General features: G+C 47.4%; 1 protein-coding gene across 1 annotated transcript; it reads right to left on the minus strand.

Moving 5' to 3' along the window:
* Window positions 1-1,644: 1,644 nt before the first annotated feature.
* Window positions 1,645-22,388, minus strand: LOC119445646 (neprilysin-1-like). The gene is made up of 12 exons (XM_037709923.2): window positions 22,004-22,388; window positions 18,785-18,883; window positions 18,571-18,648; window positions 16,711-16,823; window positions 15,778-15,836; window positions 15,586-15,637; window positions 14,805-14,872; window positions 8,997-9,127; window positions 7,656-7,721; window positions 7,485-7,592; window positions 3,951-4,027; window positions 1,645-2,020 (listed from the first exon to the last, which is right to left on the minus strand). The coding sequence occupies exons 1-12, from the start codon at window positions 22,190-22,192 to the stop codon at window positions 1,921-1,923; spliced, it is 1,140 nt and encodes a 379-aa protein (XP_037565851.2). The 5' UTR covers window positions 22,193-22,388; the 3' UTR covers window positions 1,645-1,920.
* Between the last annotated feature and the right edge of the window lie 73 nt (window positions 22,389-22,461).

Here is a 22,461-nt window from a genome sequence, read left to right on the forward strand (position 1 = left end):
CCTTCACCGGAGTAGCCATTTCATGAGTCAGTTGGCAGACGGGAACTCTCATAGGCGCAGGGTTTGCAGCGCGATACCTTGAGTCTTCAAGGTTCCGGTCGGCACCATGTGGTGGACCTCAGGTTCCGCCGGCGACCACGCTGTCTTGTTAAAGAGACGGCACGTCCTAACGGCACAGTAGTTTTAATCAAAGAGACGAACGGCCGGAAGCTCGTGAGGATCAGATGAGATGGTGATGAATTGTCGGTCAGGCGAGTGGAAGAAGTTCAAACACTCCCTGTTTCAATGCGTGCATGCCGTGGCCTCGAACTCTCAAATTATTCTGTGTGCATTTGTAAAACCCGATTAGCATTATTTGGGAAATTAAGCCACTTTGCGGTACGTTCTAAACTCTTCACATAGACAATGTAGGCCAGTAGCAGGTTGTCTGTTATTGTATGTCATTACGAGTATTATATAGAAGTAGATGACGTTAAAGAGACGGCACGTCCTAACGGCACAGTAGTTTTAATCAAAGAGACGAACGGCCGGAAGCTCGTGAGGATCAGATGAGATGGTGATGAATTGTCGGTCAGGCGAGTGGAAGAAGTTCAAACACTCCCTGTTTCAATGCGTGCATGCCGTGGCCTCGAACTCTCAAATTATTCTGTGTGCATTTGTAAAACCCGATTAGCATTATTTGGGAAATTAAGCCACTTTGCGGTACGTTCTAAACTCTTCACATAGACAATGTAGGCCAGTAGCAGGTTGTCTGTTATTGTATGTCATTACGAGTATTATATAGAAGTAGATGACGAGACCAGCCTATCAGCATCCACCAGGAGCATGCTGATTAGAACGCAATATCCCAGCTAGATGTAAAATTAGTAAAGAATTTAAGCTTTGCGATACGTGAATAAATGTAAGTTGTGCATTTTGTTACGTCCTTTTCTACCATGGTGGCCTAACGCAGTCTGCAGCTACGTACACCACTACGGCTGCGTCCCTGATACAGCTTACCCGACATTCTCATCTTGAACTAAAAACTCGCGGGAATCTGCGAATGTGTACTCCGAATGATGCAGCATAAAACAATGCGAGAATTGTGGCATATATTGTGGCATATACTAGTGCCACAGCTATTGCATCACTGCTTCGTGTTGTGGGCAAAACTGCAAACTTAATTGATACTGGTCGACTGCTGCTGCGTTCAAAAAAGAGGATAGCGACCGCTGTTATCGCACGCTTGCACAGGACAGATGTTTAATATGTACTGTGTGTGTAATATGTGTATATGTGCAATATAGCCAGGCCGTGGCACTTCGGGCATGTGCCCGCGTCGCTCTCGCCACTGTGCACCATTTCTCGGGAAACGTTTGCGGTTTGAAATTAATGTGATCGTCGAGACAGCTTACGAGATTTTCTGCGCGAGTTCGCAATTCCGAATAAAGTGAAGGACTAGGAAGCGTGCTTAGCTTAGTCTAGATATAGCATTTTATGGACTCCTCGTAGAGTCGGCGTGTTACAAGTATTGACCCGAACTAAATAAAGAACTCGGCAATAAATGACCTCGTTAAAATGGTCTTCAAACTCATGGGTTTGGTGAACTGAACGCATAAGTCAAAGCGCAGGAAAAAGAAGGCACGCGAAAACGACAATCGGGGTGAACTTTTTATTTGCTAATATTTACAGAAATTATAGCTTGAAATAATGCATTATTGTACGCGGATTTGGTGCAGATAACGAACCACGATAGCAACACCAATGTAAAACAAATCGTCCGATATGCTGCCACGCCTGGCGCACACAATAAGCAAAGAATTATGTTATGCTCATTGGAGGACATCACCTGAACAAGAAGTAGGGCATCGTTAAAGAAAGGCAGAGAGAACCGCGACATCGGTTAACTTTATGGCGCACTTATATTCGCCAGCAGGCTGGCTACCACACGATGCACTTCTGTTCTGGGTTCATGATGGTGCCTGCCTTGCAGTTGAAGATGGCCGAGAACCTCTCGAAGTTCATCAGCGGGATGATGGTCCTGCAAAGCATGCGAGCGTGGCTTGCAAATGAGAAAGTGCAGAAGGTCTTGCTCTACACGAAACAGTCGGGTTTCATTGCATATGCTGCAGTTTACGGCTGCGTGCCCCGTTGACTTCAACATTTTTACGCCGGATTTCTGTCTAGGGATAGTCACGTGTCCTATGACTTAAATGTAGAGAAGTAAATACTGTAACGGTGACCCGTAGATTCAAACCGAAGTCTTGCCTCAGATCTCGCCGTCCATGTAGTTAAAACGCGTGCCAGACTTCTGAATGTCAATTATAGAGGCAGCAGGGTGTCGTCTAATAGAATGCCTTCTATAACTCAACATCTGTTTGCAAACAATTACTGCATCGTAATGGGGCCACGCGACATCATTTCTGAAAAACAACGTAAAGAAGTCGACAGCACACGTGAAGAAACTTACAAGAAAAAAAAAAAGGGGGGGGGGGGTCGAAACCACTGCAATGGTGGTGCTTGCGCTCAAAAGCATTGCTGAAATGGTTTGTTTTTACTCGCTGAACAGCTTTTGCACCGTACGTGCACGGAACGCAGCCCACATTGACAAAATTTCTCGCACGCAAGTGTCGTCCGCGATTGAGTGTTCACGCTACGTCTGCCTTCTGTTTTTTTTTTTTGTTTTTTTTTTGCTATCACGCTGATGACTATCCTTAAATGCTGGCTTCTGTGGACATGCAGCCAGATTGTCGCGGATGCATGCTTGTAACACATTAGTTTTGTAAGAACGAGAAGAAGGGGAATCGAGCGGCCCGATTTTTGCCAGTAACGATCACATGAAGCCAACAGATAATGTAGCCAAGGAAAGGATAGCAGAAATAATTTGTCATTTTGAAATTTAAGTTTAGAATTGATAGGTTAAAGGGAAATTAAAGTGGATGAAAAAAAAAAAAACACTTGCAGCCAGCGGGAGCCTAACCCACAACCTCCCCATTACGCGTGCATGCGGTGCACTACCAATTGTGCTGCGCGGCGGCCGTTCCCCCGTCCAAATTGTTGGGTAGTTATACATCTGTTCAAAATCTAATCCGGGAAGAGCTAAAAAAAATCACAGCATATCCATGGGGTGAATGATGATGAGTGGGCGAAGCTCCGGAGGGAATCATCGGATCTCCCGCTTAAGGGGACGCTAGCACAAACGCGTTAGAAACGTGCAGTACTCTCTAGTAAGGGGGAGCGGCCACAGCGTCTTACGCAGTCACTTACACATGCCGGAACGTGCACCGCGTTTGCCGACGCCATCACATGACTGCTGAGAGAGTATACCCCCCGTATTCATAAACGCTCCTCGACTTGAACTTGACTTGCCACCGCCTTGGGCAGCGCGTTCGAAACGCGTTGAAGGTAAGGCGGAGATGCCACAGCGTCTTACACCAGCTTCTTACACGGGCCGTAACGCGCTAGCACAAACGCGTTAGAAACGCGCTAGAAACGCGGCCTTTCGTTAATGTTGGGTATTTATTGCCATCGTGGTGCGTGTGTCTATGTGCGCTTCGTGGCGTAGTGGGCTAACGCCGCGCGCTCGGAAGCGAGGGGTCCCTGGTTCGATTCCGCACTACGGACACAACTTCGGAATTTTTTTTTCTCATTTTTCTCAGACTGGTTACACACTACTACTACTACGACGGGGACGGAACGGGTGCCGCTATAATGAGCTTCGCTCCTAAAAATAGAACAAATCAGGACTGAGGAAACGCGAAACGTCGGGTCCAATCCCGAGAAATCGCTTGTTCGACCCCTGTGGATCAACATGGCGCAATGTTAACCTCGCATGATGACTGCGGAATATTCACAGGAAAAACACAACTTCCTACTGATACGGGCGACGTGGCGCGAGAGAACGCGTCTCTGGACCTAACCATGTGAGTGAAATGAGATCCTTGGCGGATGTTACATCGATAACAACTCACCTGAAGCGGTTGGGTATCTGGTCTCGGGGGCGCAGGTAGAAGTACATGGAGCGCTTCCGGGAGACCTCGCAACGCGACTGGTGTTAAAAGGAACACAGAGAAACAGGAAGTATAGTTAGAGAACGCTATAGAGATGCGCTAGCGTCATTTGTTCTACGCATTGTAAAAGAGAACACGTAATGCCATAGCGAAAGCGTATCTGGTTGGTTGACTGGTCATGACGTGAAATGGTTGAACTCGCTGTCGGATGAAAGGCTGACGAAAATAGAAAAGAGGGACAATGAATGACACCTTCTGTATTTGTCTCCATGTTCGTCTTTTGGCGTGCTGGTCTCAGTTAATAACCTTTACCAGCTAGGCTAGCTTCCAAGTCTGGTTTAAAAATGGGGACAGCTAAGGCAAGTATCGGAGGGTAAAATGGACCGCATTATTGAAACAAATTAGAAAATTAACGAAATGACCGATTTATTAAAATGCCATGCTTTGCCTTTTCCTTGGAAATATCCGACCAGATAGCGACTTGTTAGTCAAGAAGCAGTAGAGTACTATCTGGCTGCGATTGTCGGTACAATATGTGCGTCTGCCCCTAAGCACGGCAATGATTTGACAGCGCCAACCAACACCACAGGTTGACGCTATTAGGAACACTGTTAGTGAGGGCTTTCACGTAGGCTGGCTGCTCTTAGCATTTCTTTTTCAGCGTTTGGTACTCTGTAACGTGCCCTTCGGCGCAGGTTATTATAGTGATAGCAACTATATGGACAGTCCAAGTGAATTTTTGCCATCGTCGGCGTCGCCATGAGGTTCCGTATATACTTAGGTATATGTATGCTATATGCCGTGCCATGCTTATATATGGCATGCGTTATATGCGGGTTATATTGCCACATCAGTCTGTCACTAAAGTTGCTGATTACCGGGTCTTATATTCTTGACAAAATTATTCCTCATAGTTTTCAGAATGGCAGCCCACAAACGTCAAACCAAACACCGACAGCGCATTTGTTTTATTTTACATTTTCTCAGATTAAATATGAAAAGTGCGAAACAATAACAGAGCTGAAACATGAAAAGCAATAAGTGCGATCGCAACGTGTTTGAATATTGCATGAAGTGTAACACTCATAGCTTTAGTGGCAGTATATGAGTTGAAGTAAACGTGAACTAAGTAAGAACGAGCTATTATGCTAGGGGTCCTCTGTTTAAATCCTGCCATCGGACAATTTCATTTATGTTTATTAATTAAACCAGCACGTCTTTCTTAGCGACCTTACCACAACTTTTCCGTATCGGGTATTTTTAAACCTCTTTCCTGGGAGCTAGTGCACAGCTGCGCCCCAGTATTCTATAGATATTTATCACTCTAGCAATTTGTCTATGTCTCCCTGTCTTATCTCACTCCCTCACTTCTCCCCCTATCTTCTCTCTAAACGTCGCTTGCTTATCTCTACTGCTGACCGGTTAATGTTTCCATTCACTTTCCATTCACGTTTCATAAAAAAAATTGGGGTTTTACGTGCCAAAACCACGAACCCCTTTGAAACGGGGCGGTGACAAATAGTCACCTAGCCTGCTTGAATTAATCAGGTACCCTATACATGCTTTTCATTCTAGCATTTTTTATACATCTGCTTAACCTTTTTCTTTTACCTCAAAACTTATCTTCCTGCCTTGTATATCATTACCTATGCCTGTAACGGATCCGGTAGTATCAATTTCTTCCCTTCGCATTCGATTAGATGTGCTGAGTGATGTCCAGATTTTTGCTACAGCATACACATGCCTCATCTTGTGGCCAATGATGCCTCCGGTATGTTTTTGTCCTTGTGCAACCAGACAATGCCTCAAATAGCAAGGCACTGCCCTTTGTGCTATCGGACAACTCTAGGGAGCAAACATGCAACACCGTTGCATGTAGGCTCCCTAGGACAACTCGGGCACTTCGCGGGATCTGGGGTAGTGTGCGGCAGCTAAGTTCGGTGACACTTAACGGTGGCACGGCGCAGGACGACAGCGACACTGACACTCGCATTCCACTTGATTTACCGCTAATTACACTCCTTATTAATTATGTCCTTGGCTGTTGACTATTGCTACGTGTTGTCGGCATGGAGAGGAATGATTGCCTACAATTTTCACGTTCATAGGACGCCTACAAGTCACCCAACCGACCTTTTTTTTCTGGAAGTGGTTACAAGATAATGAGATCCCAGATACACTAACTCCGCGTGAAGTGAGCTATGAGGACATTGTTTTTAAAAACATAGTCCTACTAACCCCCGTACTCTCACAAACCATCATCCACTGAGCACTTCATCCGGACTCAAGAATGTTGGTCGCAGCGTTTCGACCTGGCTACGCTTCTCAAGAATTGACGGGGAGTGTCAATGAAGCGTAGTGAACATTTCTGTCGAGGCGCGGCGCTGCCTTCAACGTTCTTGAGTCGCGGTGGAGTGTTGAGTTGAGCGACGTTCTAGAATACGGGAGTAAGAACCGCAAGCCAGGGCCTCACTCGAACGCAGCCTGCGTGGGCGCAGTCAATAGGCACAGCTAGCCACGATCACGTTAGTTAAGTAAAGGATGCATGCTGTTCACAATCCTTAAAAAGCTTTTGTAATAACACACAGGACGATCGCTTCGACGCATAAGGCATGCGTAAGGTACACTGCTCGCAGTTGGTACCGTATATGCCTGTTCGCAGTATTGTACACGTTGTGAGAGGCATCATGCACTCACTCATGTTATTGACGCAAGGTAAAGGAAGTGGTACATAAGCACCTGTAACTCTTAGGTTTTCAGAACGTCTATTGTATGAATAAACTTCCCTTTACTAGCACGAAGCCGAGTTGAGGAAGCAGCATAATTCTAGGAACTATATAATATCGCAACAGCTTTCTGTTGCTCAGTACGAGCTACATAAAAGTGTTTTTCCGAGCCCGCTAATACACGCAAAGTGCCTCGAGAAGCCAGTCGAGTCGCAATTTTGCGAGCATTCGCGGGCTTCTTTCTCGCTCGGAAAAACACTTACGTAGCCCGTAGCCCGCATTGAGCAACAGAAAGCTGTGTAGGGAGTTTCGCATTAAAAAAAATTCTCTTTGACACTTTTAATCTAATTTTAATATTTGAGAAGTGGATTAATTAATTAAGGGTAATTGAGTAATTAGCCGGAATGTAAAGAATAATCCGAGTATCTTTAAGCGACGGCAAACAACATTACCTTGTTAGTTAGTTATTTGGGGTTTAGTGGCGCAAAAGCGACTAAGGCTATGCTGCGCCAAACACAAGGTGTTATGACAACATTACCTTGGTTCTGTCCAGCTACGTGGTATATGCATATTTTAATTCTTCGTGCACGATAGTTGGGGGCACCCTGTATGTTGCTCTCTTGTTCTCATAGATAGCCATATTGCTCTCAAAAGCACCAGGAACAGCAGAAAACCTCGTTTTATACGAACGTGCAACAGTCGAGAGGCAACCCGTTCTCGTTCCTCAATGGAAAGCTGTTTAGGCTCCGAAAGCGTGACATTTGCTCACCAGAGCGTACGCGATGAAAAAGACCTGCTCCATGGTCCAAGGCTCCATGCCGGGTATGGAGTACATGCCGTAGCGCTCCTCGTACTTGGTCATGTACACCCGGAATGCCTGCGTCGGGGAGGAGGATTCAGTACGCGGTCGGCTCATCGGTGCCTACTCGTCGTCACATACCTTGAACGCGAGTCGCAGGCCGGCGTTGTCGGCGATGCTCGTCTCCAGGGTGTTGTTGACGCTTAGCTGCGAGGATCATAGAGGTTAAATGAGCTTTTCTTAGAAATTGAAGCACACACACAAGCACAAAAACAAGCACACGCAGAATAAGTATAGAATATGGACATCACATACGGGAGGAAAATGTTGCAGGTATTTTGTTGTTTTAGATGGGGATCGAGTACGGCACTGAGAATGCGAAGAAACCGCGGGTTTCATAGAACTGCCTACTCCCTCGGTTAGTTATCTATTCGTAGCTACCTTGAATCAACGTGCCTTTCTCACTTTTTCTCGTTTTCTCAACTGCTGTGGCTGAACGACGTAGGTGTTTTTTCTGGTGGAATGTCAGGGATGAATACCGTGCCTGAAATATCCGATATTCATATTTTCGTCGCATGAATTAGTGATATTAAATATCCTTCCACTGTGGTTATTTGGGTAAATTTCATTTGATTGTTCGGAAGTTGGAAAATACACATTGCTCAGTTGGTGACCGAAGCAAAATATAAACGCTGACCTGGTTTTTCGAGTGCTTTCGAAGGAACCTAGTGCGTTCTGTCATTCTTATCCAGAATTACATGGCTGTGGAAAAATCAAACTTGCTATACTGAGCCGTTTCAAGCTATGGGTATGAGATCCTCTTCTTGATACTGAGAAATTCATCAGTATCTGAAGAAAAATGTGTACGTAAAGTAGCATGAGGACGTTTTGCCACATTACCGAACTTCTTTATGGCCGATTTTGCGCTGGTTTGAGGCAGAAATGCTCCTTTATAAGACATAGAACGACTTTTTAGCAGATAATAGAGCCTGTAGCGACATGAATGGTCCTAGCAGATGTTTAATTGATTTGGAATGGTTGTCATAGAATAACATTTAGCACTGTTGGCGGAATGGAATGCATAAGCTATTAGCGAAAAGCTACGCGTAAGAAATTCCCCGATTCGGCTGTGCAAGAATAGTGGATTTTTTTAGAGAACTGATATTTAGTTGAAGCCGCCGAGGTTCCCGTCTTTCCGATAATAACAGGCCTGGAGCTCTGTACTAATACGTAACGTTAGTGGGTTCGTCTTTAGAAGAAGCGCTGTGACGAAAGCGTTATTTCGAGAAGTGCTGACCGGGACTCGTATAGCATGGAATAAAAGGCAACACTCGAGAGCTATACGTCTAAGTTTCAAGTTTCGAGAGACGAGAAGTTAAATTTACCGCTTCGCAGTATAGAATGGCACCGCAGAGCTGAAACACCGTTGATAATGGCGCTCTAGGGTCTCCGATCCGATCAGCGTCAGTCCGTACTATTTACCTTCATGCCGGTGATGGGGTTGTTAAACTGGTCGTACTGCTCGGAGAGGCAGCGGGCGCCGGTGACGAACTTGCGGTGCGTCTCGCGAGACCACCACTCCACCAGCTTGCCGTGCTCATCGTACAGCGCGCCTGCGGGTGAGTTCAGTCACATAATCGATAATGATGACAGAGACGGCCGACAGCAAAAAAAAAAAAAAAAAAGAAGGTGGGGGGAGTTAGTGCGTGGTAGTGGGTCGAATAGAAGTTGTCTTGCATGAAGGGCCGGAGTTCCCCAGCCACAGATAACACCTGTGGCAGTATATTTACTGTGGCGAAAGGTACGTCCCACGCACCCCTTCAACTTTTTACAGGCACGTTAGATGGATCCAGCAATTTTTTAAATGATAGTACGTCCGCCGTATTCATTGGTTTTGGCATGTTTCACGTTACGATAGGTCGGGCTAAGCACGCGGAACAGCTAAATACGCGCTTCTCTCGCGTCAAACGTCCTGGTGTGTGTATTGCGGTGAAACCCATTGCATATAGGCGTGCTCATCACTGCTGAAACAACTGCCGCATCTGCTTCCATAGCGTTCATGCGCGAATTCACAGAAATAATAAAAAAAACGCATTCTATTCGACGCCTTTCGAACCGATAGTTGACATCGTGCGTTTCTCGCAAACTGATCAATGATGCAATTACGCTATGCGCCGTCGATCGGTTTAAGTGATTGGTGCAACTGCGTCCGTGTTGCAACTGTTCGTATATTTCGCAATTTGAAACCTGTCGAAATCGAAACTGGTCTAGTCTACAAAGCCACAGAAACGGTAACTAACCCTATTTACCGAACAGTTAGCTCCACTAACCGCTATTCAATTTGCCTTCAGTTTTCGTTCGCGAACAGGTACCAGTGATCTTTGTATTACCGTGTTATACTTTTTTTTGTCGCTAGAAAAATTCCTTTTGATGCTTCTTTGGGAGAATGACTTTTAATTATACCGCTATGCTGGCCAGCATGGAAAACTTGGAAATTTGTAGCGCATGCATACGGTGTCGTATGAGACGTCGTGCTTCTGCAAACGTTAAAAGGCACACGTAATCGTGTCCGCATAGACTTATTATACATTGATTCTGCTTTGCCTGCATAAAGAAGTGAACTATGTACGTGGGGTTCTGCGTCGACATGAGGGAGAATCTACGTGCAGTAGCCTGCTTCGAGGGCAAGCAATGCCCGCGCGGCAAAGGTCTAGCTTCTTTAACAACACAGACGATTACAAGTGGCTGTAAGCGTTCAATAGGTTATAGATAAAATGTGAAAGCAGAATGTACGTTAAGCGCACAGGAACTGGCCTTCGGAAATAGCCAAATCAACAAAAATCATGCGGCACAAACATTTACAGTTTGTAGTCTGTGGTTAATATTTCGAGTACAGAAATATCGGTAAGTTGCCAGTGATTACCGTTGCGGTATGATCAGATTGCTAAGCTAGGATATCCGGGTTCGACACTGGTCACTATACATGTCTTCTCACTTCTATTTCCTGCAGCAGTTTGTCTGGTGCGGTGAAACCCGCCTTTTTCTTGCGCCTCACCTGTCTGGGAAGAGTTCTTCACCATCCCGATACGGTTCGTCTTCTCTGCCTGCATCGCTTATGCTCACCTTGCTTCCCCATTTTAAGTGACAGGGTTACTAAGTCTTTCGCCTTCATTTAGCTTCTCCTATCTCGTTCCTTTAATACAGCAACGTGTGAATTACACTTATCTAGGGTGCCTCAGTCGGCTGATTTGCTCGCCACTGTACCCGAGGACATTTTGGCAGACGCACTTGGGACTGCTTACGTGTGGGAATGCGCAAGTATTAAACCGTTTGTAGACATCGGAGCATCAGGAACGCGCTCATTAACGCACGCACTAGGCCCACCTTTAGTCAGCCAGAACTGTGGAGCTGCCGTGGCGTCGGGAAGCGTGCTCGTCTCGCATTCTTGAGGCCCGGGCTCGATTCCCGGCCAGACCAAAATGCGCCAAATTTTCTTTTCATGGCCATTAATTTCCCCTGTTTACAGAAACTTCCCTGAAAAATTTGACATCAGTCCGAGCATGTTTTGACGTGTTTTTACACTTTGCGCCTTCGGAAATTTTCGGTACCATATGTCGGTCACGCAAACGCCGGCGGATTTTCGCGTAATGGGACATATATTGCTTTAGCATAAAAAAAAAGTACAGGACAACGCAGGACCACGCGTGTTCATGCCGCATGCTCGGTCCACGCTCTATAGAACAAAGTGATCTGGAACGCATGTGGTGCAGCCGCTCGCACAGTCCGCAGCCTGCCACTCGACCACTCTAGACAAGCGGGATTCACCTTGTACTTGCCTTGTGCAAGCAGTCTGATGATATAACTGCATTGTTTGCAGCGCAACGACTTCGTCTACTACAAACGATTACACCCAATCACTCACTGACGCCAGAATGAAGGTTGCGAACCCCTTCTGCAAGACCTTCCGCAACAAATTACTTCCAAGAACATCTGAAGAGCGGACCACCAACGTTTCAAGAGCACTTTTGACTAACTGTATCTAATGGTCACAATATTCACTCGATCTCTTCTGTGTTGTTCCATTTTATTGTTATTAACGTTTCTATTTATTTGTCGAAGTTCTATTCGAATTTATCGCATCCCTTCAGAGTTCGTGTTTTACATCCTTTTTTTTTGTCAACGTTATGACAATGAGTACCCTGTGTAATGCTTCGGCCCCGAGAGCACAATAAATAAATAAATAAATAAATAAATAAATAAATAAATAAATAAATAAATAAATAAATAAATAAATAAATAAATAAATAAATAAATAAATAATAAATAATAAATAAATAAATAAATAAATAAATAAATAAATAAATAAATAAATAAATAAATAAATAAATAAATAAATAAATAAATAAATAAATAAATAATAAATAAACAAGAATTATGTAGAACCTCTTCAGGGAGTTATCTGAGTGATGCGTAAGCATTTCGTAGTAAGGACGTGGTGTTGAGTGCTCACACTCAACACTGCTGGTAATCCTAGCACTGCTCAGCGGCTGCAGTTGTCTTGGCGCCATTACGCTAAATGCGACAGCGCTGTGGCGACCAAATGGCGGCGACACGAACTGCTGCGGAAGGCGGCGCAACGTGAACTGATGAGGCAAGCAAACTACAAGGTAAATATACCTGGTAGCGAAGCTTCCATAGAAGCTCATACGTTCAAACATGGCTGTTAATCAGCGGTTCATGGGGCTTAGCACCATCTGTGTGAGGAGGGAACACTTCCGGCGGAAGAAATAATGTGACGTCATATCCGTTAAAAAACAGAAGTGACGTCATCTCAAAGGCACAAAAATTGTTATCGGAGGCCTGTCATTACAGCTGTATATTGAAATGCCCCGCAATTCGACTTGATGGGCGTTCCGAGCTTTCAGCGCGGAAAGCGATGCAGGAAAAGGTCAGCCGTATGGGTGTCAAAATCGCATCCCTGCACAGAGCATACTTTCTTTGGAGGCCGACGAACGTTTTTGGCGTAGAGGGCTCGTCCTTTCGTCGGAGGGCAAGCCCGTCGGCCAGCGCTGTCGCACGAAAATCACCACACTAAACAATTATTAGGCGGTCGAAACTCACTGCTTTTGACTGAACAGGTTTAGAAACAATGAAACTACCCGCGTCACCAAATTTAGACAAACGTCGACAAGGAAAACAACACAACATGTGAGGGGGGGGGGGGGGGTATTGTAACAGGTGAACTTTACGAGCGCGCCTTTCTGCACACTTCAAGAGCTGCATTGCATTGCAAGTGATAGCGGCGTCAACGCCCGCCGCTATCGATGGGCGCTCTTACGGTGGACGCTATCAAGTAAAATAGAGTTCTCTCCTTTTCTCGCCATGCGTATATAAAATTGATTAGGAATTTTATTTTCGTTGAATGAATCTAATGGTGTCGCTCTTTAATTACAAAACGCTTTTTCTTTCCTAATCTTTGTTCCCTACAAACATAGTCGCGCTTCAATCGCTGCTCTCGTAATCATGCACCCTTGTTGATGTCGGTGACAATTTGTTCTGAGCCGCTTTTCGCCCGATGCTTCGCGACCGATGTGGATCGACCTTGCAAACTACTGCAGGTGGCGGCGTCAGGTGCGCTGGTGACGCTCCGATCCGAAGCCACGGCTGCTCCACAGTTCTGGCTTACTAAAGGTTTGCCTAGTGCGTGCCTGATTGGTCACGTCGCGTAGTCAGAGAGACGCGCTTGTGCTACTACTTGCTACTGCTCGCGTGTTCGTCGTCTTCCACAGCTGCCGAAAACATTGCTGTGGGCTCCATCATGAAAGTGATCCGTCTTACGCGACGGGCGGCGGGACGCACGGACAGTTTTCTCGTTGGGTAACCACAGAAATGCTCACGCATTTAAAACAAGTAATAAGTATCAATACATTCCAATGAGAATGTCAAGTAATTTAATGAATGTCTCTTGAGCGCGCAGGCTAGTAATTCGGGTTCGACACTGCTCACTATACCGATCTTCCTTTTTATTTTATTACGATAGCAATTATATGGACACTCAAAAGCAGATTTCTGCCGTCGGCGTCGCCGTCGCCGTCGCCGTGAGGTTCCGTATGACGTCAATGGAGATGAAATTGTCGCCGCGCGCGCCGAACGCTGTATGTGCGAGTGAAAGGGCGCGAGGGGCGCGCGCTATCACGGGGAGTGAACGCACGACGGAGAACAAACGCGCGTTCTGCGGCGTGCTCATTTAAGGGCTGCAGAAGTAGGCGTCTCTTTCCTCCTTTACAATCACCATATATGTAGAGCAAACGCGCCTTCTTCCGACGCGCGAGAGGCCGTGGGGGAGAGGGGGAGGGGGAGGGAAGGGAGGCGACGTTTAGCTGCGGCACTAAGTGCCTATTTATATCAGAGGCTCCGGAAACAGTCACCAACGCCGCACGAATTTTGAGCGAACGCGGGCAAAACGCCGACGGCGTCGACAACGGTTCTGCGTGTTGCCGGTGTTGCTGCATGTCAGTTTATACAGCTGATAAAGCTAATATCATTACTCCGTATAGCTCTCTACAATTTTGCTATGGCAATTGATGCTTCGCCTTTCAGGTGAAACTGTGACAACTTTTTAGTTTCTGCAGCAGTTAGTCTGACGTGGTTAAACCATTTTTTTGCGCCCTCTTCGCTTCTCTCTGCAAAGGAGCGTACGAGACAGCAGTATAGTTAAGTGTAGCAACATATATCAAGATATTCTTCTACATTAAACAAACACTTAAGAAATAACTAAAGTGCGCTGCAATATTAACTCGGAGTTCTACAACGCCACAACAGCCAATCTTCGATTGAGAATACGCTTGGTAAGCCAGAAAAGAGACAACAGCGAAACACAGATGGTCACGTCAGTTTAGAAGTCCCCGCACCAGTGCACTGTGACGTCACTGATTTTTAAACTGTCTAATCTGGTCCAGCTAACTATTTACCGGCAAAAACAAAATGACTTCATCGTATTCTGAAGGAACTAAGTACTCTAACAAGCAAGCTAGCAGAACCATTTCTCTGCCAACACGCTCTAAACACGAGAAGATACCTTGAAATCCGGGACGTCACGAAGACATATCGACGCTGGGATTCTGCCACTTGAAGCATTCGACGTTCGAAATTATTTATATTCTGGTAATCAACCTCCTTCTGCGAAGTTAACGAGAATATACTTGTGTAAAGAGTACTTCCTTAGTCAAAACTCATTTACCGTTTCTATTTTAAGTGTCCCTTTATTTGACCGCGAAAGCATGGCCTCACCTTGCTCCCCGAAGCCGAACGTCAGCTGCTGCCCCATGATGGTTCCGAGGGCGCCGAAATTGATCGGTCTGTCCAGAGGCAACGATGAAAATCGTAATAGATTTGTGAGCCGCATTTTCACAGCAGCATAAGCGAAAGGAAACGCTATCACTCTTTCTCGCGGTTAACTCGTGCAGCGTGCGGTAATCTACGTCTTGGAACAGCTATAGTAGTAGCTCCAATTTGCCTGAACGACGCCGATTACTGTGTTAAGCTGTGCTGCATCGTTATAAAATCGGGTTCGCGCAGACGCGTGAAGCGAACTAGTTATGATGATCTTATCAGACGCAAGGGCTCAGTCGGCCCGCACTCGACCTCCCCCGACCCCTCTGGTTTCATGTATATAGGAATAATTTCTTCTTACCGCTCCTTGGCTGAGTGATCGTGTTGTTGCCCTAGGGGCGCATGCTCCTTGTAGGTTTATATTGAGCGCGGGAAAGAGGAAGAGGAACCATTTTTAATTCTTAGTTCCAAAGAAATCAAGGCTACAGTTCGGGCCTCTTTGGTAGAGGCTCATGCCTCCTGGCCGAGCTCATTGTTTACGTGATGCACCCTGAGCGGACACACTACTTTTTCGAACACTCGAAGGCGTACAACAAGATGAAAAAAAAAAGGAAGGGCCAAGGTTTGAAGGGGTGGAGGGGCGGCGGGATAGAGAGGGCCGTTTTTTTTAGAACGGGCAGCAGTCAGCGAATGTTAGGTTCGAGCACACCGACAGGATAATTGCACCTGAAACACTTACGGGGCCATGTCCAGTAGAAAAAACGGGTACTGAATGTAGTCGACTGGGAGAACTAGAAGAAAGAGGAGGAATATAAACCACTTAAAGGGGAACGCTTTGTACTGGACACAGGGCTCACTAGATCATTTGACTCGAGATAGCAAAATTGAAAAAAAAGAAAGAAAGGCGATACGAGCAGCGGACAGTACGCACGCATATAGTTTCCCAGTAGGCTGTAGTGCATCGCGGTAGAGGGGTAGGGCGGAATCCACCTGCGAAGAGATCAAGGGCGAGATCCAGAGTCTGTAGCAAAAAACGGCAACGGCACCTTGGACAGGGCATTAAGCAATATGCTTGATGGTATCAGTTGTAATCCGTGTCGCCTACGTTGGCTCAATTAGCAACGAAAATGGCGTTAGCTGGTGCTCATGTAACTAGCGGCAAGATAGTCCGCCACTGTTACTAATCTTCCAGTGCCATCGACGTCTCTGACGTTTGTTGGAGTGCACCGATCCATTGTATCTCCTTGTGGCTCCTGCACTAGTCACTCAACCGGTTTTTCTGTACAAACTACCCGCCGAGCTCTAATTGCTTGCTCGGATTTGGCGCCAAGCTAAGCACCGCCTCTTTAATGCTGCTATTAGTCGTTTTTGATAATTACCGTGCCAACTAGTTGTACCTGAAGCGGTTAATACTCGGCGATTGCATCGATTTATTTAAGACGCAAGTTTTTCGAGAGAAACTCCAAGGAAGTGCATCGGGGCATATGTTATGGATTTGTAACGTCAACTGGCGGTGCAAATATGATCGAAAGAACGCATACTCTACTTACGAACATTTGTACGCGCATTTAACTTACAGTGTAAAATTGTAGATTGAAATTGTATACATCTGCCATTATGCCATGCCACGGAACGATGACTATAGTTTAGCTTATTTCTGTGCAGGTATATTTGCATTTATGCACTCCCCGCATTGAAATTTAATGAATTCCTGTCGAACAGCCACGTTAACAATGAAAATGAAAATCCCACTCGAGTATTCTATACGGCAAGCTGAGATGAGAATCGGTTTTCGTAAACCGTTCAGAACTATCATCACGAAAGCATCGAAGAAACACATGGACTAACTCCACACATCACTCACCCGAAGTCCTCGGCCTTCTTGAAGCGACGCAGGCGGGCAAACATGATGCGGTTGTAAATCTTGAGCGTGCGCAGGAGGCTGATGAAAAACTCCTCCTTGCGCAGATCCGGAACCTGCGTTTGTCAGAAGGCAAAGTGAACTAGTGTAAGGAATACGAGTAACGGAGCGGGGTGTCACTCACTGGGCTTCGAATGATAGTTGCGCGAGGCGGACAAAATTAGCCCGAACGGGGTGCACAGTTCCTAAGCTACACTGACGCAGCGCTTACCGTTCGAGTGATCGGCATTGCAACAATTTGTATTAGTATTTCAGTATATTTCATTCATTGTTTTTGCTGGGCAGGGGCGCACAAGAGCGCGGTAAAGCGCTGAATTTGGTCACGAACCTGCGAACGGCAGCGAAATTTGTTTGTGGTGTGCTGGTACCCGTTCTGTTGATGCGAAGACAGTGACAATAAAGGAAACATATTACTGTGCTCACAGGCATAGTTTGTGTTTTGAGCTTCGCATGTTTGTTTAATTAAGTCCTGGCGCGGCGAAACTGATGTTTGCGTGTGATAGCCGCCGGTTGGTGCGCCATGATGGGGGCGACATCTAACGGCGGCACGCCGATGTGAGTTTATAAAGGCGGCAAAGGGAAATTTTGTAATGGTGCGCGGCAGTTCACGTTGCATGCACCTTGCAATCGCGGCATGCAAGAGGCCCCGAGTGCATGACTACTAAGCCATGGGCTTCAACGTCCCGAAATCGCACAGTCATTTCTGAGGGACGCCTTCGTTGAGGGCTCTGCATTAATTTTAATCACTTGGCCTTTCTTTGGCATGCTTTGCAGCAAGCAAAAGTTATTCGTTTAATAATCGCTAATGAAGTTATACTTAAAATGGGGCGCTATAACGTAAAATGATTCCAAACCGTTTTGATTCCAATTTCTGCAATCACGAAAACCGCGATAGCTCCCCATCTGATATAACGTGTACACAATGATCATGCATGATTAAACCACACAAAAGAAACATATCATTCCTGATTCGACGCCTTTTCACCATTAGCCCTCTGCTATTGGTCCACTGTTTTCTGGCTACGCCCACTTCGCCTGTCTGTCACGCGACCTCACAAAACCGCAAAAACTCACCACGTCAAAGTGACGTGTACGCGAAAAAAATGCAATAATATGCCGAACAAAACTGAAGATTTTTCTGAATAGCCACAGACTGCCCCGTTCCGAAAGGAATAGAAGATCGCTGCCCGCCGATCGCTCAGGCCCTCGCTACTCGCACCTGCCGGTGAGCATGTATTTATTTGCGCATGATAAACCTTTTTGCGTGGCAGTAAAACGTTATCGAGTCCTTTCGGCATGCATACGACATCGCTCTGCCAACTCTTCCTTGCTGAGGATCCGGTTTAGCGGCATTCTTATCCTTCCGTTGCACGCCGCCGCGATTTTCGACCAGCGACCGCAAGCTAAGTAAGGCGAAGCGGACCAATCGGAGAAGCCGGCGCCACCCTCTTGATGCGGTTATCTATTTTCACTGGGCTGGCTCGGCCCCATCGAAACCCTCTCCACTAGAGCGTGCTCCTCGTCTCTTGTCAGCCAATTAGATAAGAAAAACCGCGGAGTGTAGACGATGTTATTGGTTATGAAAGCGAACAAAGGTGACCTCCTATAAACAAGCAGAGTGTTTTTTTTTTTGGGTTGTTCAGACAATGCTGCGGGTCACCGCCCGATGCTTGCGTCGGTGGTTACGTAAATTTGACGTCAGGAGTTTGGAATCAAAACAGTTTGGAATCATTTACGTTATAGCGCCCATGCTCTCATCAGCACTGACGCTTTCTTGCCTATGTGCCGTATGCGTGTACTCACGTCCTTGTAGTACTCGTCCAGGTCCCGGTCGCTCTTGATCCAGGGAGGGAAGCCGATGTTCATCTGCAGGTGGTGCAGCTGGCCAGAAAAAAAATTAAAAAAGCGCATCCGCTTACGAATGAAGGCCTAAGATCTCACGAAATAGTTTTGCGAGTGCAATATGCTGTAGTGCTCAACCGGTCGTCGTGGCCCTAACTTAGTCGCGCACGGATACCTTCTGCCTCGCCCTCTCCTTGGTGTCAGAGTCCATCCAGGTGTTCAGGTCGATGAGGACTGCAAAGGCGTCCCGCAGCTCCTCCGCCATGTCGTAGAGCTGCGAACGAGGACAGCAATCAAGACCACTTGCGTGCGCGCATGAGAGCTTGGAGACAGGATGTCGTGCAAAAAAAAATAAGAAGAAAAATGTCGCAGTTTCGCTCGAAAGGCGAAGCATCGATTGCGATTGCAAATTAGTGGACAGCTATATGAAGTAAGTATAGTCGTTTTACAGGCCGTATATAAACTTGTAAACATGCGCATATTAACTAAATTAAGAACCATGGTGTCACGCGCGCAAGAGCGATCCTGAACGCATCTCACTCGATGACCGCGGAAACTCGCTGTCAAAACGCTGTAGTGAGTAATGCGCGGCAGCAGCAGCGAGCGAAGTGACCTTCGTGCCGCCGCTCACATCAACGTAGACTCAGCCGCGAGAACGCAGCGCAGGGCGGACTCTGCCCCCGCCGCAGATGGCTTTCAAGATAAGGCCGCCCGGGCGGGCGTGCGCCGAGTAGTACTTACATATACAGCGTGGAAGACGGAACAAAACAAGACATAGGTAGGATGGCGGGAAATCTGTTCCGTGCTTCGCGCTGCAAATATTTAGCCAATTCAAGCAACGAAGTAACACGCAGCTTTCTGCCTTAATTCGGCCAAGGTACGATTCCTACTCTCATGTTTTTTTTCCTGCGCGTAGCCATGTGGTCGTAGCCATGTGGTGGGTGCTGTGTAGACACCGTAGCTTTTGTAAAGGTGACCATGTTGATTTTAGGGGCGAAGCACCTTAGGGCCGAGCCTTGTCCCCCCCTCGTAGTCGTCGTCGTCCGTAGCTCTGGTTTGCATGGAGTCCGCTAGGGGTGCTGCGGTGCACAAGGGCGTTCGTTCCCGACGCGCGCTCTTTTTCTGCCCTTGAGCCATGGATGATAACGGTCGGTGCACAAGGGCGTTCTCGTTCCCGATGCGCGCTCTCTTTGCTCTCTTCAGCCATGCATGATAACGGTCGCTTCTGATAACGGCGCGCCCAATATGGATGAAAAGGCGAGAAGTGGCGGTTCAACTGCAAGCGGAGTCGAGGGCTCGCAAAGATGCTGCTGCGCGGCGTACGCCGGCAGTGCGGACCCGGAGCTGAGGGCTCGCAAAGCTGCAGCTGTACGGCAAACGCCGGCAAGCGGACCCGGAGCTGAGGGCTCGCGAAGCTCGCGCTTGAGCCGAGCATCGGCGCCACCAAGCTCAGGTAGAGAACGCTTCCGGCGTTTTGCCGCCTCTGGGTCCGCTTGCCGGCGTCGTGCTTGAACCGATCATCGGCGCCACCAACCTCAGGTAGAGAACGCTTCCGGCGTTTTGCCGCCGCTTCCCGCTCGCTCGCCGCCTTTGGGTCCGCTTGCCGGCGTCGGGGCATTCACGGTTACCCGAATGATCCCCCGGTGCTTCGCCCACTCATCATCATTCACTTGGTGGATATGCGGTGTTTTTTTATAAGCCGACTCTTCATCCCAGATAATGTTAATACGAAATCCAAAATGGGATTTCGCCTTATATAATGTTTTTTGGGTCCTAAATAATCGTAATTTGCCTAACTCTCACTAATACATGACGCTTAAGGTAATGCGAAAACGAATATGTACATTAGTAGGAGTAAAACTTACAAGAGCTGAGCATGTGTAACTGTGGCGCTGGATGTGACATTACAGCTTTTATAGCATGACGCCTAGTCTTTTAGCGTATATTTGCCCTTGCGAATAATTTAGAGCGCAGCTCTTAGGCGCCCGGTCCTGTGGCGAGTGTTGGCATCGTACGTGGTTACCGAGCGAACGAGCACAGCGAAGGATAAGAGCGAACGCGGAGCTCAGCTTGAGATGAAATATGGCTATAGCGAAGCGAACGCGAGGAGGAAAGCAGAGGAGGAAAACTGAGCAGGAGGGTGCAGCGGAACCACGAGGCGAAAAGCAAACGAGGAGTGTATGGCGACAGCGTTAGAAGAAAAGCGTAGTGCCGTGCAAGACGGACTCTGCCGCGACGGTGGCTACGAGGTGGCGCCGGAGTAGCGCGGAGTGTCCGTTCACCAAAGCGCTGCATGAGCGGAGGTCCTTCTGCGGCGGCCGCTGTGAATCGAGCCCACGCGTCACCCACGCGCTGCCTCTCGCAATCTCCCGATTAGCGAGGCAGTCGCGCCACACTTCGCTCCGTTTAGAAACGCTGCCGCACGAGACATTGTCCGCGACAGCCAATATATCGGAAAATGACAACGCGTATAGAGCTGCGTTGAAATTTCGCATTAGGGAGTATCGTAATCGTCGGTGAGTTTTTTTAACTGCCCTGACACTGTTGTTACTGTTGAAGATGCGGTTTATTGATAAAAGTGTTCAGATGGCGCTAAAAGGAGCCTTCCCCCACGCGTTCGCAACCTCTTCTGTCTCTATAGTTTTCAACAACGACTAACAAAAATTCGTCGGCCCTTTCACTCCGTGAAGATGGTTAACCAGCGCTGAAACCTGCCGCCCCGGTGTTTATCACTAGGCTAATACCGAGGGTTCGTTAAAGCATTTTTCAAATATGAGGTTACACACACGTTCGGCTGCGACGGAGAGAACCACATCTATTGATGGTATGGCCGCAGTCCGCCGTTGTCGCTCGCGTTCGATGTAACTAGTTTGCTCGGTGGCGTAGTTAGCAGCATTCGCCCGTCATTGCCGCTTGCGATTCTTCAAAATTAATTGCTTCAAAATTAAATCTGTCCGTTACGTAACACATTGAATGGCTCATACACCCTTAAGAAATTGCTCATAGCCCCGTAAACGCGGCCTCCCTATTACGACGACAGAAGAGAAGAGAAATTCTACGCTGGAATAATGAGCGGCAACGCAGCCAGCTGTAGAAGCAGGCGACGACGACGAACGCGGGAGCAGTGGCACGAGCGTGTGCCCAGCACGAGCACGAGCCAACGAGCCAGCTGCGGAAGAAGACGACGACGCTCGTGCCAATGCTGATGAGGATTATTTTCTGTACACAGGCGATTTCGCCTAGCCATATACGATTTCACCTAGACATATAAAGCTTCGCTTTAAAAAATAACCAGAAGGTTCAAGCCAGCGTCGCTCTTCCCGGTATTTGCCTCTGAAAGCTTACCTGTAGCGATGCGCCTTTATAACTGTTGCTTGAGTGCGCACAGACTCACCTTCCTGTAACGCTCGGCGGGCCTCGAGATGTGCCGGTCGAAGTAGAGCCGGCCCACGGCGAAGTGCAGCAGGTGCGACGTGAGGCGCACGCATTCTCGTGGAATCTCGCCCACATCCTGCAGCAGGTACCGGTAGCGGTCGAAGCGGAACCGCGCCCGCCGGAACCGCTCGGTCGCGTGCTGGCCCATCGTTTGCACGATGCGCCAGCCCAGGTAGTTGGCCACAGCCGAGCTGCAGGCGCATGCGCGGTACGATGTCAGGGTGCGCCAGCAACGGTTCCAACATCGCGCTACAGGTACACCTATGAACAGGCTCCAAGTGTGTAAGCAAGCAGGCAAAACACACGGGTGATTAATGTGACACTTCCCTGTTCGCTGCTGTGAACATTAGGTTAACCACAGTAACTTGGATATGGGATATTGGAATCTTGCCCTCTAAGAAAGTTAGACAGTTGAGT

This window comes from Dermacentor silvarum, chromosome 3 (assembly GCF_013339745.2).
Source record: "Dermacentor silvarum isolate Dsil-2018 chromosome 3, BIME_Dsil_1.4, whole genome shotgun sequence".
NCBI lineage: Eukaryota > Metazoa > Arthropoda > Arachnida > Ixodida > Ixodidae > Dermacentor > Dermacentor silvarum.